The 15,981-nt window shown below is 40.7% G+C and overlaps 1 protein-coding gene across 3 annotated transcripts in view; it reads right to left on the bottom strand.

Moving 5' to 3' along the window:
* The window catches only part of sntg1 (syntrophin, gamma 1), a 32,046-nt gene that overhangs the window by 4,055 nt on the left and 12,010 nt on the right, over nucleotides 1-15,981 (bottom strand). For 2 of the 3 annotated variants that reach the window (XM_047341848.1, XM_035171641.2), the window contains exons 5-17: nucleotides 14,255-14,311; nucleotides 13,990-14,047; nucleotides 13,857-13,900; nucleotides 13,426-13,467; nucleotides 12,933-13,068; nucleotides 12,289-12,371; nucleotides 11,826-11,956; nucleotides 10,500-10,629; nucleotides 5,637-5,675; nucleotides 2,959-3,075; nucleotides 1,550-1,621; nucleotides 948-1,100; nucleotides 681-773 (exon numbers count right to left, since the gene is read on the bottom strand). In XM_047341848.1, coding sequence (XP_047197804.1) covers nucleotides 681-773; nucleotides 948-1,100; nucleotides 1,550-1,621; nucleotides 2,959-3,075; nucleotides 5,637-5,675; nucleotides 10,500-10,629; nucleotides 11,826-11,956; nucleotides 12,289-12,371; nucleotides 12,933-13,068; nucleotides 13,426-13,467; nucleotides 13,857-13,900; nucleotides 13,990-14,047; nucleotides 14,255-14,311 — 1,155 coding nt within the window. The remainder of the gene's footprint in view (nucleotides 1-680; nucleotides 774-947; nucleotides 1,101-1,549; nucleotides 1,622-2,958; nucleotides 3,076-5,636; nucleotides 5,676-10,499; nucleotides 10,630-11,825; nucleotides 11,957-12,288; nucleotides 12,372-12,932; nucleotides 13,069-13,425; nucleotides 13,468-13,856; nucleotides 13,901-13,989; nucleotides 14,048-14,254; nucleotides 14,312-15,981) is intronic. The other variant, XM_035171643.2, reaches the window with a different exon arrangement.

The following is a 15,981-nucleotide window of genomic DNA, read 5'->3' as shown; positions in this document are numbered from 1 at the left end:
TTTTGTTTGTGTTACGAGCTCCAATTAAGATTTATTTTCATTGTGCTTTAAACAGCTTTTGCTGTTGCTTTTGAGAGCTGTGGAACATCTAGATCCCGAGCCAGCAGATTACAGCTCAACGTTTTGAACACAGTTATATTTGTGCTGTTTTCGATCAGAACTAATTCGAACATGGGTTTTGAAATGTGCCAAAAGCAGCTTTAATTATGGAGTAATCCCACGGCGTATACTGTCAGAGATAATAGTTTACATATGGATTGTGTTTTGTGTATTTCACTCTGTAAACAATACACCGGCAACATTTTTATTGTCTTTGGAGAACATTGTTGCTTCTCATCGGAGGAATTGGGGCCAAAGTCTTGGAGAACAATATGGCAGCGCTTGTGTCCTGCTCAGGCACATAATGTGCACCAGAGGAGTCGTCTCCAGATTTGGGGAAAGGCCAGAATGAACTGCAGGCAGATGTGGAGTTTGAGCTGAGGGGGAGCAGACGTCAAAACAAACAAATGTGCTCTCAAAATGCACACAGAGCAGAATAAGTTAGCAGCAGCAGAAAAAAGAAAAGGGGAAGCTGAGGCATCGTGGTTAGTTTCATCACACAGAGAACAACCTCCCACGGAAAGAAACTCTTTCCCCCTGCTACAGTTTTTATTTCTAATAAAAGGATGTCTTACACTCACCTTTGAAGCTGCATCAAAGCACACAAAGCCCATGCTGAAGTCAATAGTAAGACCCATGAGGTGGCTCTCCATGATACAGGCGTATGTTTTACTCTACAGAATAAGAGAACAAGATGTTACCCACAAGGACACTAAAGTCTCCTTTGTTCTGCTAAAAACGTTATATGAGCATTATCAATCTTTGCACTAAAACGACTGAGCTGTAACCCGGAGCGAGATTAAAGCTGTTAAGATTCCCTGCACATTGCCGACTGCTCAGGTGCCGACCTGTATCCTCTCCACCTCCAGGAAGGTGGCCATCTGAAAAGCCTTTTCCCAGATCAGCAGCTCGCACTCCAGCTCCACGCTGAAGAACATGTCCTCCCCGCTCTCCGTCTGGACGCTGAAGACGTGCCTCCTCTTGTCCAGAAGGTCGTTATCCTGAGATGAGACAGTACGAGTGTCATGCTGATCAGGTACAGAGTGATGTGCAGACACCACAGAGTGCAGACTGCACCTCAGAGAGCACTTTGATTCTTATTGTCTATACCTACAACACTCAAGTTAAGGTAATAGGTTATTTATGCAAGCAGTTTTATTCTGCAGCCCTGTACAGTCATATATAACACCCACTGTGGAATACATATGGTAGCGTAGGTTAAATTATATCTCAGTCTATATGAATTAAATGACGTATAATGAGTTTCTAGATAATGAATTGCAGATAAATTCTCACAGTCAAAGTGACCTTGAATCAGCAGAGAATGAACAAAACTGGTCAAATTTAACTTTGTGGGATTCAATATGACGAATAATGAGTTTTACACAGGGCTGCCGTCAGATCCTGCTCTAAACGTATAATGACTGAAATAAAAAAAAAGGTGCTTTACCTTTAGAATCTTGCTCATTATCTCGTACACAGTAAAGCTTTTCTCCGCTCTGGTCCAGTCCCATGTCGTCACCTGGAAATGTCACAGGAATGTCATATTTGATCTGAACAATGAATGCAGACGTGCATCTTTAAAGACAGAGGTTGTATAAGGTGCATTTGGAAACACTTTTAAATGAAAATACATTTGCTGCTAGGACCTGGTCACCACCCAGCTCTACCAACTGTGAGCTCAAATTTAGTGTAGAATGTTGCTTAATTCAAACTCACACATGACTCAATTACAGCGTTCTTATGTAACACTTAATATTGACCCAAACTAAAATGTAAGGGCGAGGTGAACGATAAAAATAGCAACATGTGGCCTGCTTGAAGAGACCAAACGAGCTGATTGAAAATGGTCCTCATAGGTCTAAGTGTCAGACAGCCACTTGACCTTTGATGATGTCGAAAATGTTGCTTATACGATTTCAATGCTTGTCCGTTGATAACTTTATTAAACTTTACAAAGGATCTTTTGCTGAAGCAAGTTTTGAAAGTCCAACCAGAAGTTTGTAGTTACGCTACGATAAAACTAGGTGGGACTTCACAGGTTTAATGACGGATTTATGATTCATATACAGCTGGTGCAACCCATCCAGTCAAGGTACCTTTCAAACATAATTGGTAACAGCTTTTTAAAGTTATATAATATAGTTAGGTAATACAGGCCTAATTGTAGTTGTTAAACTAATTAGCTGGGCATGCTAATGGTTTCAGTTAACGTTAGAGCAAAACAAACAAACACACACACATAGTTTAAACAGTCATACTTCTGCTTTTGTCAATTTTGGTTTTGGAAAAGTAATAAAAAACTCTATATGCTGAGTATTTACTCTAACTACAAACATAACAGTAAGCAATTGTCTATATGTCAATCACTATCTGTGGGCGGGATTTAGCAAATGGTTGCTTGACGGGAAGTATTCCTGAAAAACAAACTAGTCGTCTACAACAAATACTCGTGTCTCAACATCTAAACAAGCAGGCTCCGACATTCTACCATCCAATCACATTAGCATACTCCATTCATATCAGCACATTCGAGATGAACAGGCAATTTCAGTTATCTATCAATCTTTTCCCATCTCCAGTAGCATCGACAGCTTATCCCTCTTGTCATAATCACTTAAGTGGCTGGCAGAATGTAAACAGACTTAATGATCATCATCAATCAAGAGGAGGATCAATGCAGCACAAATGATTATGACTGAGCTGCTTCCTTTTTTTCTCTCCAGCGGGGGAAACATTTCCTCCCTCAACAATACATAAACCTCAAATGAAAAATCCCCCGCGGAGCTGAGCAACATCAATTCAAACACAGAAGTTTTGTGGCTTGAAGAAGTTGGGACGAGACAAACACTGACTCACGGGAGGGGCTGAAAACTTGAAGAGTGAGGAACCCCTCAACGCGAGGAACTTTGGTGAATACATTCGGTCTTGAACGGAGTCCTGCTCCTTGTCTTCGACCCAGCCCATGTAGATAATCTGTCAAAAACAGAGACGGACATCACAGACGCATAATGACATGGATCAAAGGCATAAAAAATAGGGGGTATGTCAAATATATGGACTACTTTATCATAGTACATGTCATTTATACAATGATTTACAATGAAGCTAAATATTTCATAAAATCACTCATATGATAAATCACCCAAATGATCACAAACAACACCTTTTGTATTTTTGTCCGATCATCCCTGTTCATCCATCTATCCATCCATTCATCCATTCATCCATCCATCCATCCATCCATCCATCCATTCATCCATCCATCCATCCATCCATCCATCCATCCATCCATCCATCCATCCATCCATCCATCCATCCATCCATCCATCCATCCATCCACTATACCGCTTATCCATTGGAGGAGGTTAACTGGAGCCAATCCCAGCTAACATGCAGCGGGATACACCCTGGACAGACAAGCCAACTATTCATGCTCACATTCACACCTATGGACAATTGTGACTCTCAGATTGACGTAACCTATCTACATGTCTTCGGACTGTGGGAGGAAGCCAGACTATCAGGAAGAAACCCATGCAGACACTGGGAGAACACAGGGAGTACATTCAAAGTCCACATAGAAAGGCCGTGGGATCCAAACCAGGAACCCTCTTACTGTGAAGCGATAGAGCCCATCCCTGTTCATCATTTGGTAATTTAAGCGATAACTGCAACAAAGTTAAGAGTAAGGAAAAATCTATATGTATATGTATGTTTTATATAATCACCTAAGCATCCTCAGATGAAGGCAAGGACATGAAGTCAAAAGCTCCAGAGTTAAAGATGTTTCCTGTGGTCAATAATTAACTGTGCACTCTTCACATGTCTTCCTGAGGTTTGTACATATTTATAGGAACATATATACAAATACATATTTTTAACCCCCTCTTGTGTGTTTAAGCAGTTAATGATGTTTTATAACACACAGTAAGGATTCACTCATGTGTGTTATGATGGATCATTAAATACAATTACGGTTGTTATCAAAGACTCATCTGTTTCAATTGCGCCTTCTGTTATCTGCTCTAAATGATGTTATAGTGTGTAAACACTAATGCAGTTGCGACAGTTTATTAATGTATAGTATGTATCGGGGGTTGTGGGAAGCTAAGACGAGAGCAGAGGAATTCATAAGCATGCACCGTGTGTATGTCATCCCATCGGCCACACTCATATGTAGGGAAAAGATATAAAGTTTTCAGGAGAAGAAAAGAGGTTAGACCAACAGGGAGATGAAGAGAAAGAAAGCAAAGCCTCTGCTGCGAACGTTCAAAGACTCGAGTTTTTAAGACATCAAGTGTCTCACACCATCACCACTCATTAAAGACAGGGTGATATCAGCCCATGTAAAGTGTTTGCTTGCTTCTCTGTTTTGAGGTTTTTGATGGATTTGCAAAACAAGCCAGTGAAAGATTTGGGACAAGCAGTCGCATCTCATGCAGCTTAATTTCTCAAATGAATTGTCAAGTGGATTCACACTCTCTTTTTTTTTGTTTTTTTTACTGAGAAGCAGAAACCGGAATGAATAAGTAACCAGAAAAAAAAATGGAAAAGAAAAGAAAAGAAAAGAATCCCACTGTTGCGTCTGCGTCCAATGTTTGAACTGGGAGACGACACTGAGAGTTAACTGACTGAAGGCACTTTAGTCCTTTTCTGATCATCTCTCCCTGGATTGACTTTAATGATGCAAACACTCTCTGTGTGTTGCAAGAGTGAGCAAAGTGAAGCCGTCTCCTTTCTCTGACTGACTGACCTGATTCGATTTTGCTCTGATTCTTGAATATATGGGTAAAACACACAAATTAAAATCCATCCATCCATTATCTATGATGCTTATCCTTTTGAGGGTCACGGTGGGGGGGAGAGGGAGTCAATCCCAGCTGACATGGGCAAGAGGCGAGATCCACCCTGGACAGGAAGCTAGCGTATCACAGGGCCAACATACGGAGACAAACAACCATTTACTCTGCAAAACAACTACAGAAAACAATCTAACCCCAATCTGCATGTTTTGGACTACCTCAAAAAAGAGCCTTCTTGCTGATGTGTGACGATGCACGTACATTTTTTGTCCTGTATCCCTCATGTTGGCATTTCAAACCACAGCAAATATAACTTTTCAATAATCTCTCCAAAAAAAACAACTTCTCCAGACTGGGTTTGCACCATTGTGTCAACGAATTCAAGGTAATTTTCTATTTGGTAAAAAGTAACTCAAATAGGACATTTTCTATCGTATAGAACCATGTGTGAAGGTCGCAGGGGGAGCTGGAGCCAAGCCCAGCTGACATTCACACTCACATTCACACCTATGCTCAGCAGCCTGACCCCAATCTGCGTGTCTTTGGACTGTGGGAGGAATCTGGACACAGACACACAGGGAGAACATGCAAACTCCACACAGAAAGGCCCCTGGAACCTTTTTCATCTGAGGCGACCGCTGCAGCACCGTGCCGCCCCAAATTAAAATCAGCAAAAGGAAATCTAAACAAGCAGAAGGAGCTTCTGCCGTCGCATGAAGAAAACAAACTTACCTGCTGGTTAACTGGAAAATTCCTGTTAATCTTCTTCACCTGTTAAATTCAAGGAGAAAAACAAAAAAAAAGAAAATCACATTCTAACGAGCAGGCAGCAATTACTGGCAGAATTGAAAACATTCGCGGGACCCCAGGGAGAAACCAGGGACACATCAGAGCGACAGAAATAAACTATGAATAACAGCAGCGGCGCTAACATGTTAACCATGGCACCGAAGGAAAAGCTGTGGGAGCAACTTCATTTATTCAATGCATGCAAATTACAAAATGAGATAGAATCATTTCCACAAGGACCCAAGGCTCTTCCTTAAAAAATCCATTTAAAAAAATCCATTCACTGTGGTAATAAAGGCAGGAGAAACTACTGGGGGAGCAGTGAGGCTTTAAATTAAAACATTCTGCTCCAATCACAGGTATCACTCGCACCTAATCCCTGCTATAGTATCAATATAAGTCTGTCTCAGGAGCTGAACACCACATTAAGCCGCCCAGGCCTGATCCCCGTCCTCCTATGGAGGCGAGAGAACACGTCTCCGCTGCTTGTCGTGAAAAGGTGCTGAAGTTTGGCACCGAGGGAGAAAAAGAAAAAGATGATTTTTTTTTTTTTGTTCACTGGAGGAATTGAAAGGGAAGCAGCCGGATAACAGTAAAAGATGTGAGCTGGTTTCTGAGCAGTGACAGTGGGTTTGTTCACATTCAGCTGTGTGGGTTCTCGTGTCCAGTCACAGTTACTGGTCTGACATAAATTAGGCAAAAGTTGTTTATGTTGTAAAACAAATCACACATCTCTCGCCCTGTCTGAAAAATACATATGATTATGGTATTTCCCTATGGCAGGAAAACACTGGTCCTCAATGACACGACCTCAGCTGTTTTGTTTACAGTTTGTTGTCGTTATCGCCAATATCTTATCTTGTATTATTTAGTGCATTAGTGCATTGTACAAACTAATACTTACGAGCTTTAATCAATACCTGACAATGATATTATATTTTTACTAACCTTAATATTACATTTTATTTTCGTAGACGTAGAAATAAACTTTAATTTAAAATGTCAACTTCTATTTGTTTTAACATCTGTCCAGGGACTAGATATTAAAAATAGACTCTGGTGTATTTGAAGCAAGTTTTTTTTTTGTTTATGTCAGAAGCTGTGTCCTTCAGAGGCTGTGTTTAAAGACATATTGCGTTTAAAGACTACATAGCGGCGCGACTAGGCTGTCTTATTTTGAAGGCTCCTTCAAATGCAGCAGACAAATGCATCCTTCCATCCCCAAGCAACATGGGGGCGTATAGACTGTGTCCATGGCAGCAGGTGACCTCTGAATAAGGGCACAGCTTCTGATTAATTATTCTATAAATAAATACATTTGAGGGGGTTTATCATAACTTCATTTAGAGAAGTTCCAATACTAGCATCAGAAATGCCTCAGATGCTACAGAAAATCAGCATTTTCAGGCATTTCCATTATTCTTTATAACAGTATTCCAAAACTGCAGTTGCGTTGTTTGCATTTAGAGGCTGCAAGAACAAGTAATTTCCAGTATTATAGCATTAGCCCGAGCTAGCTAAAACGTAGTCTGGAAAATCGCACAAGTAAAACAGCGCGATGTACCGTAAACAAGACTTTCGTTTTTGTTGGGTGGGACGAGTGTTGCCAATAACAACACCAGTGCAACACAATGACAGCAATCATCACTTCCCCACAGGGTTAGTAGTACACAGCTGTTAAAATACTTTATATACTTTGTTGTTTTTCAAATGCACGAGGATTGGATCGGTACTCGGTTTCGGCCGATACACGAAATCCAGATATCGTCATCTGGAAAAATGTACTAGTACCTAGTACTTCACTTATGCATACATTTAAACTGCTGACACTTTTTCTAACATAACATGCACTCAGTATTTGACAAGATAAATAAATTCCACTGACAGTTAATAATGAGCCATGTGACACTAATGGTAAGAGTGTCAGTCAAAATATTGCTAAATTATTCAACATGTTTGAGGTGAACTGTCTCAACGAATAATTACCGCGCATGAGAACCATGAACCGAAAAAATCAAAAGACGAGCAGCGATCACATGTCAGACCTCGGTGACAGGCGCAGGCAGACATCTAAGAGAGGAGCTGCTAAACGCCACTGAACAACAGCCTTGAAAATTACCTCATAATTGAATCGTGAGCAGAAACTGTTCAGCCTGAGCTTTGTTGAAAATAAAAAAGCAGAGATGAAATTCAGAAATCTGCACGTGTTTCCCGGCCGAGGCGCAAAGACACCTGAGCTGTTAGAGGGAGCATTGACAACAAAATAAAGAAAGGTAATGAGTCATTAGGTATGAGTCACACTTTATCTTCCAGATCAGATTTGATTCAGAATCATGCGCGGAGGAAGCTAAAAGAAGCCGTGAGCCCCGTGTACCTGCTGCTCGGCTGCGAAGGCGACTGGTGGGAGTCGTTAGAAGCAATGGAGCAACACTTCCCTTCATAATGTTCCCATATCGCCTTCAATGGCGCCTTCAAATGCATCGCTAAACAAACTCAGGAGAGGTTTCATGAACGCCAGCCCGGCCTCCCAGGTTACCAGACCTGAACATGGCTGAACCTTTATGGGAGCTTGTGGAGCGGATTCCCTCCTCCGTTATAACTCAGAACACTGGAGGAGTTTTAGTTTTTTTTTCATGATTAAATATCTGATAATAGACGGATCGGTTCAAGTGTCTGACCGCAAAACAAGACGGGACCAAAAACTACAAGCACACATTGACCCAACTCTTTACTCGGTGCCTTATTTCAATAGATTTTTGAGATGTCGTTGCTATTTTGGTCCACTGGCTGTCTCATTTACAAGGGGGCCGTTCATTTTCATTTTACTTAAAGGCCAATCTATGAATATTCAATTTGTCTTTTTTTTAAAACAGTCAAAATCTTCCAAATGGTTTTTTTCTGCAGCAAAATCCATCAATCATTCCATCAATCACTTTATTTGTCCCCAAAGAACAATAGCAGCCACAACAGAGGAATGAAAAAAGGATCAAAACACAAAGCAAACATGAATAAAGATAAAAAAATATATAGTGTAAAAATAGAATATACAAAAACAACTTAAAAATGTATTAAATTGTGAGTTAAAATATGAGCATATATATATAATTTAAAGATGTTACAGCCTGAGAACATGTGCAGTAAGATTCCTCTTTTCTTTACTGATACATATATTTAATAACAGATTTACTGTACAGTTAGTCAGTACTTATGTAAAACATGATATAGAGTAGATACATATATTACAGGCACTGTTGTTGCATATGTTTAGTTAAATAATGATCCTAGTTTTTAGTAGTAGATTATTGTCTATACATATATATATATATCTTTTATCCGGTTTGTTCTGTGTCCTCATGTTGTTTGTTTTGTTGTTGTGACTTTTGCTGCTGTAACGTTGCAATTTCACATAGAAATTATTAAACGACTCCATCCACCATCTGCTGCAGGTTTATATGTGCTCCTGTTACCTTTTCCTCAGGGAGTTAAGTTAAGAGTTGGCAGGAGCTTTAAAAACTGTTATTATACCTTTTGTGTTTTTGGCTACAAGTGAAGCAGCTCTTTTTTACGGTTTATTTTTGTTTTTCCACTCACGTCTTAGCACTTGGAGCTTGCTCTGAGGACGACCCTGTTAACTGTAATCGACAGTGAACAACGTGTTTATGCAGCAGGAGATATACAAATGAGAGCAAAAGATTTAACACAACCTTGTTAAATTCCAGCGTCTCTCAGTACAAAAACGTATAGATATTAAAGCTCATTAATAACAGATATTTCTGATGTAATTTCATAACGATGTATATACGATGAAATGCAGGGATCTGTGCGTCCTGCAGCTCAGTCACACACCTAAACTAAATGTCACGGCCAGAGCGAAAAAACACACTCTCAATTGTTGAGGCCATTCTGGCAGTGAGTCATCAGTGTTATGTTTAGTTTATCCCTCACTTTGTCCACTCCAATTAACCAGGCCTCCATTATCCCCCACAGACACACACACAGGCCAGTGCTCCAAGACACAAACACACACACACAATAAACACACACACGCGCGCCAGTGGACACAGGATAATTACACCACCGCTCGCTTCATGTTGTATTGATTTGAATGTGGAGAAACAAAAAGCGCCGTTACGTTTTGGTTACATTTTACTAGACGATGGCTCAACAATCTTTCCCCTCTCTTTCAAGAAGTATAAATTATCGTTTACCGCACGCATACGTGAAGGGAAAAATACACATAAACATCCTGACAAACGTTGTCAAAATTGGACAATCTTTTTTCAGCTTTTGTACGAGACGGCACAGCGATGAAGCTTGTTGGCAGCACTTGTCTTTGACCCCCCCTGCTGAGCATCATCGCCCGTCTGGAAACACAGAAACACACTTCATTTTTTCCACATCGGCTGTGGTGAAGCTGTATAAAAAGAAAATATGTTCACACAAAAACAAAGAATACAGCATCATTATTTCTTTGTTTCCTGCTGCCTCCTGGTATCTTTATTGTATTATACATTATGATGAATTATAGATAATACAAGTGCTCAGGTTTAGCTGGAGGGAGCCCTGCACGAGTAGTACAATTTCTGTTATTTGGATCTCAGGCTCTTAGAAATAAGTGTGTACTCTACTCGGTGAGAAAGGCATTAGTATGTGTCTACTTAATGCCATGGCATTTGCAGAGGGGCTGTTGGAAGATGCACAAACTGAAAAGTCTGTTGCAATAACACCCAACCCGACATCTCGCTGCTTTAAATGGACGACTGGGGAAGGCTGCAGACCAAACACGTATTATTGTTTCATACTCACATTGTGCTTGGTGAGACCGGAGATGTTGCCCACTATTGCCTGAAGCCAGTCCACGCAGTCCTCCGCTGCAGGAAACTGTACGACTCCGCTGCAAACTCCGTCCACGGCGATAACCTGGAAAGCATTTTTCCTGAAAGAGAGAAGAAAAACAAAGAGTGGGTGCAACTGTAGTAACACGTTAACACTGCTCTGAGGTATGTCAGCACATAACGACCCTTAAAATCACAACTTGCTGTTTTTTTCATCTAAATAAAAAATAATGTGTGAATCAGTGAGCTTCACATTATGGTGTGTTTCTGAACTTTGGACAGAGCCAGGATAGAGTTTCCTATCTTTGTGCAAAGCTAAGCTGAGCTAATTGGCTGCTGGCTGTTTCCTACAAACACAAGAGTGGTTACAATAATCTCATCTATAAAAATATTTGTAAATGTGTGAAAGTTTTCAGACATGAACGGAAAATGCTCAGAAAGTTGGCTCCAAACATTTTCCTATTTTATCTTTTTAATTTGAAGAACGCAGCAGGAGACGGTTCCGGTTAGACACATGAACATCGTTCACCGTATTTAAATCATACAGCCATATTCTCACATGGGCTAACTCAAGCATTTTCCGGATATTTTACTATGCGTTGGCAGGAAAAGTTCCAGAAAATGTCCAAAACAATTGACACTGACATTTTCGGTCTCACATACAGCCCCTCTGGAAAATTTCTGAAAAATGTCCGTCCTTCAGTGCATGTCTGAAAGCAGCTTTAGAGTTGGAGTATTTTTTACTTAAGCCAGGCTAACTGTTTACAGTCTTTGTGCTAAGTTCAACTAAGCTAAAATGAGCTAATCTGCTGCCGGCTGTAGCACACACACACATAACTGTAATGATAATTAAAATTTTCTTGACAAAGCAAAGACGTCAGACAAGGACAAGTTAATCTTCATTCTAGACTGAAGAAAATCCCGTAGTGAAGCTAATCAATCTAAAATCCTACGATATGTTTGAGGAATTTCCTGCTAATGTGCTAAAACGTGCCAAACCACAAGTGCGGTTCATTAAGAGCCAATCTACAAGATTACTGCTTCTATCATCCACAGTGTAGCATAATGAAAGTCTATTTATTGGCAAGATAATGGATTATTACATCGAGCATCCATTGTTCAATAGAACCATCCGTGCACAGAACTAGTGCAAGTAAAATTTACTGCAGAGTTGTTTTGTGTCTTTGTTTCAAAGGATAAGAAATAGCTGCGAAAACACATTTTCTGGCCCCGTTTGACATCGGCTCCCCACGTGAGAACCGATCGCACTGACCCTGCAGGGTGACGTCCCCCTCACCTGCAGACATCAGAGCCCGGCATGTACTGTGACAGGCGTGAGTGCAGCAGTGGAATAAGGCGCAGGTCCACCCATCTCTTCTCCCAGCGAAGCCCCGAGGACGTGGGCCAGGACGAACAGGACAGCGTGTCCTGCGGGGAGCGTGAAACACAAGTAAAGAGGAGCTTGTCGTTTCCCACTTCACACATTTCGAAACAGTTGACATGTCAAGAGCCTGAGTCCTGCCGCTGCCACCGCTGCTGTTGTTGTTGCAGCTGTACATCAGGCAGCCCGAGCGAGCGAGCACGCGCTGCAGAAGGGGAAGCTGATTCACCCTCCTCAAAAGATAAAGATAGAGCGTCCAAGTGACAGTTGCATGGAAACAACTTTCTGGCAGAGGGAATGTTGCTGCATGGTTACAAAGGGACAGTTATAGAATCTGTCAATCAAGGGAGAGAAGGAGAAAAAAAAAAAGAAAAAGTACCGTGTTGTTGGGATGGTAGTTCAAGTGCAGGCCGCTGTCACACAGAGGAGAGGACGTCCCGCTACTCTGGTCGCTCGGAATGCCTGAAAATGCAACACACACACACACACACACACACACACACACACACACACACACACACGGAAACACAATAAAGCCCCCACCTCAAACTCCTCTTTCTACTTCAGGGTTTTCCAAACTGCATTGAATCGCAGCCATCCACAGAAGTGCGTTGCTTTGTTCTCCTCCTGCCCTGAGCCAATTTGTATTCGGGTGACTGGTTGATTGGCCACTCAACCTGCCCCATATAGACATATGAAAGGATTTTATAAACGCTTTCATGTCTGATGATGAACCGAAGCTTTCCCACGTAAGAGCGAATCAGGTGCATCACAATGAGCAGTGTCACTCTCTTTGAGTTTAGGCTCTTTTGTCAAGCTTGAGCCTCCCGTCCTCTCTTTAGCATCTGTATTCGGTGCTTGTCAAGACGGGCAAGTCCAAAAAAATAGAGAAAAGATTTATTTTTGGCTTTTTCGGCTTTTCGAGTTTGTCACCAGGACAACCAGTCCTACACAGAAACAGTTACACCAGCCATAAACACACTTGGTAGATTATTCTCTGCAGTAGTTAAGGTGAAAATATACTTTTCAGAGCGTGTGCATGTGGAGGGTTCTCACATGTGCAGTCCTCGCACAGGGGCAGTTTCAAAAAGGCCGGCGTCTTCTTCAGGAACGAGACGGTGAGCGTCACTTCTTCACCAGCGTTTCTCAAAACTTGCACCTGGAAGGTAAAGCGAGATTTATTTATTTTTCGTTACAGGGGCTGCAAACTGCGAGGCTTTCTGCCGATTGTCTGCTGCGATGACAACATGGCGTGCCAATGTCTGGCTGAGAATGGAAATCCAAGATAAAGGGATTTACATAGACTGAAAGTTTTATGCTCCTTACACACACACACACACACACACACACAATAACACACACTTTTCTTGCAGTTACATTTAAGGAAGGGATGAGACAGAAAAACACACACATGGCTTTACATGTCAAAAGATACAAATCATAAAGTGAGACGAGATAAGCCGCCGAAAGAGCTGTTGCGGTGTAAGAAAATATGAGATATGAGCAGACAGCTTACCACTTCCTCGTGGCGATAGCTCCTCACGTTTATTCCATTTATCTAGAAACAACAGTAATAGGGTTACCCTAAATAACACCGCTGGCATCATATCACTCTGGCTCTATCTTCAAAATGATTAATGAAGCAGCACAATAACTGTTATGGCATCTGTGCTGAAAACTGTAAACAAGACAGTCACATCCGCAGTTGCCATGAATACTGAATGTCTTTGGCTTGTAAATGTTTCCCCTGCAACACATGAGCCGAGAGATGTGGCAGATTTTCTTTTTTTTCCATCGAAATTCATGTGAAATTCATGCGACAAATGAATAAATGACATTTTGCTATAGGAATACATAACTTTTCAATGTGACCCCTGAGTTATTAAAGGAACAGCATGTTATTTTTGCAGTGTGGAACGAGTTATTGTGTAAATTGTGGCATTTTACCTGAAGGATGCCGTCGCCAATAAAGAGCAGCCCAGAGAGTTCAGCTGGAAATAGGAAATCACTTTAGTAAAGACAAACTGGCAAAAAAAAATGGCATTAGTTGTAAAAAAATTTGAACAAAATCACAATATACCTTTTTGTTCTTTTGATATTTTCGATATGACAACAGGGATTTTATGCTCTGCTCCACCCTAAAGAGAAAATGATTAAATAAAAATGAATTACACAGTCAACTCAAACGCCGGAGACACTCGAGAGCAACTCAATTTCCAGTGAGTCCCCCCCCTGCTAATGCTGTTATTGTCGTTCTACAAGAGAATGATCAATAACGCTTGTTTTGGACTTAATTTAAAGAAGTCGGGAGGAGGAGCGGTCTAATCAGCTGCGATCTAAATTACCTTGATGCTCAGACCGAACCCTCCAATCGTCTGCCGCCTGATCGTTACAGTCCGCTCCTGCAAGAGATTCAGTTAGAACGGACAAATGAGTTCAGGCTGACGCTGAACCTGAGGGAGCTTTCAAACTAAAATGCAATCTTAGCAACAGAATAATAGCAACTGATTAAAACACTGCAAGATAACAACTCCAATTAATTAAGCTACACATTTTTATTTGTAGTAGATTTAAAGATGTAAACATACGGCAGCACATTTTCCAATAATAATAACTACAATACATAGGAAGCAGCGATAAATTTAACTTGTCATTTTTGTCTTTCAATGGAAACACATTGTGGTGATATGATCCTAACGTGTTCTCAGTGGAGAAAGTAATATTTATAAGCATGTAACTATTAAAAGAATCATTCTCAAAATACGCTTAATGCTTTCTTGCCTAGATTTAGCATAGAGAATCTATACGTCCCTTATATTTGCACTGTAAATGTGAAAATGAAAAGCAAACGAGCAAATAATCGACTTCTACAAAATCAAACTATTCCTCTGACGTGTTTATTTCACGCCTTGGTTCAGTGCTTTGAGAATCAGTCAGCTGCTGCATTGTGTCATATTTACCATGTTCTTAATTTCATTTTCAATTAAGTGACAATCCACAGCCCGACATGCAGAGGATGTTAATATGTTTTTAAACTCTCTCTGCAGAATATTAGTCCCGTCCATTTTAAGAAAAGCTGTTTGTGAGCTTTTAACATTTAACATTTTTTGGAAAGCGCACGTTGGGTGAATGTTAAATTAAGTGCAGTCTAGTGAAAACACAGTAGGTACGCCTACACAGACAAATGAAACCCTGCCAAGGAAAGTGTTGGATTCTCAGTCACTGTCACTGCTGAATATTCATCTATTGAAAAAGCAACATTATCCAACTATGTCTGACATAAAATTCACGAGATAAAAATGCATTCTTGAATCCATGGACGTCAACAGCCAATCAAAAAAGTCACTTGAGACGATGACCCAGTAGACCCCTGGTATTAACATGAAGTTGTTGTGTTCCGATCCAATCATGAGACGCTTGTGCGGCCATATTTTGATTCCAGGTGTGAACGCACGTACTCGGAGGAGTCCACTTGTGAGCGGATCACAAAATCCAAATGTTAATACCAGGTGTGTACGGGGTCTATGTGAGCGTTGATAACTGAGAAATAACTTCTGTAAAAATCAGACTGTTGAGAGGAAAATGGAAAATGAAAAATCTGAAAGGTCAAAGCAAAATAAGAGAAAGACGTGAAGATCAAACCAATCCAAAGTTTCATTTTAGAATTGGTAATAATCTGGTCATGTGACTTGGACTTGTTGTTGTCCCATCTTCCTCTTATCCTTTTATATCTGAAGTCCTCCATGTCGTAAAGATACGTCTGTTCTCTCTCTCTCTTTTCAGTTTTGTCCCATTTCAGTTTATCTGTTGAATTTAATGGATTTTTTTTTTAATTCTGTGTTGTTGTCTCTGGTGTTTGTGAATTTCTAACGGATTCATATTATGGCACCTGACAAAGGTGTGTAATCGTTACACTGTATTCACGACACATTTCATAGAGAAACACGAATTCAATCTATTTCTCTTTAAAAGAAACGTGTAAAAGTTATATCGACCGCCGAAGCTGAGAAGTCGACGCTTCCTGACATCCTCATTCTGCTCGAGCGTCCCCTCGGCTTCGCCCCTTTTTTTT

This window comes from Hippoglossus stenolepis, chromosome 11 (assembly GCF_022539355.2).
Source record: "Hippoglossus stenolepis isolate QCI-W04-F060 chromosome 11, HSTE1.2, whole genome shotgun sequence".
NCBI lineage: Eukaryota > Metazoa > Chordata > Actinopteri > Pleuronectiformes > Pleuronectidae > Hippoglossus > Hippoglossus stenolepis.
This window is presented reverse-complemented; position numbering and strand designations above follow the sequence as displayed.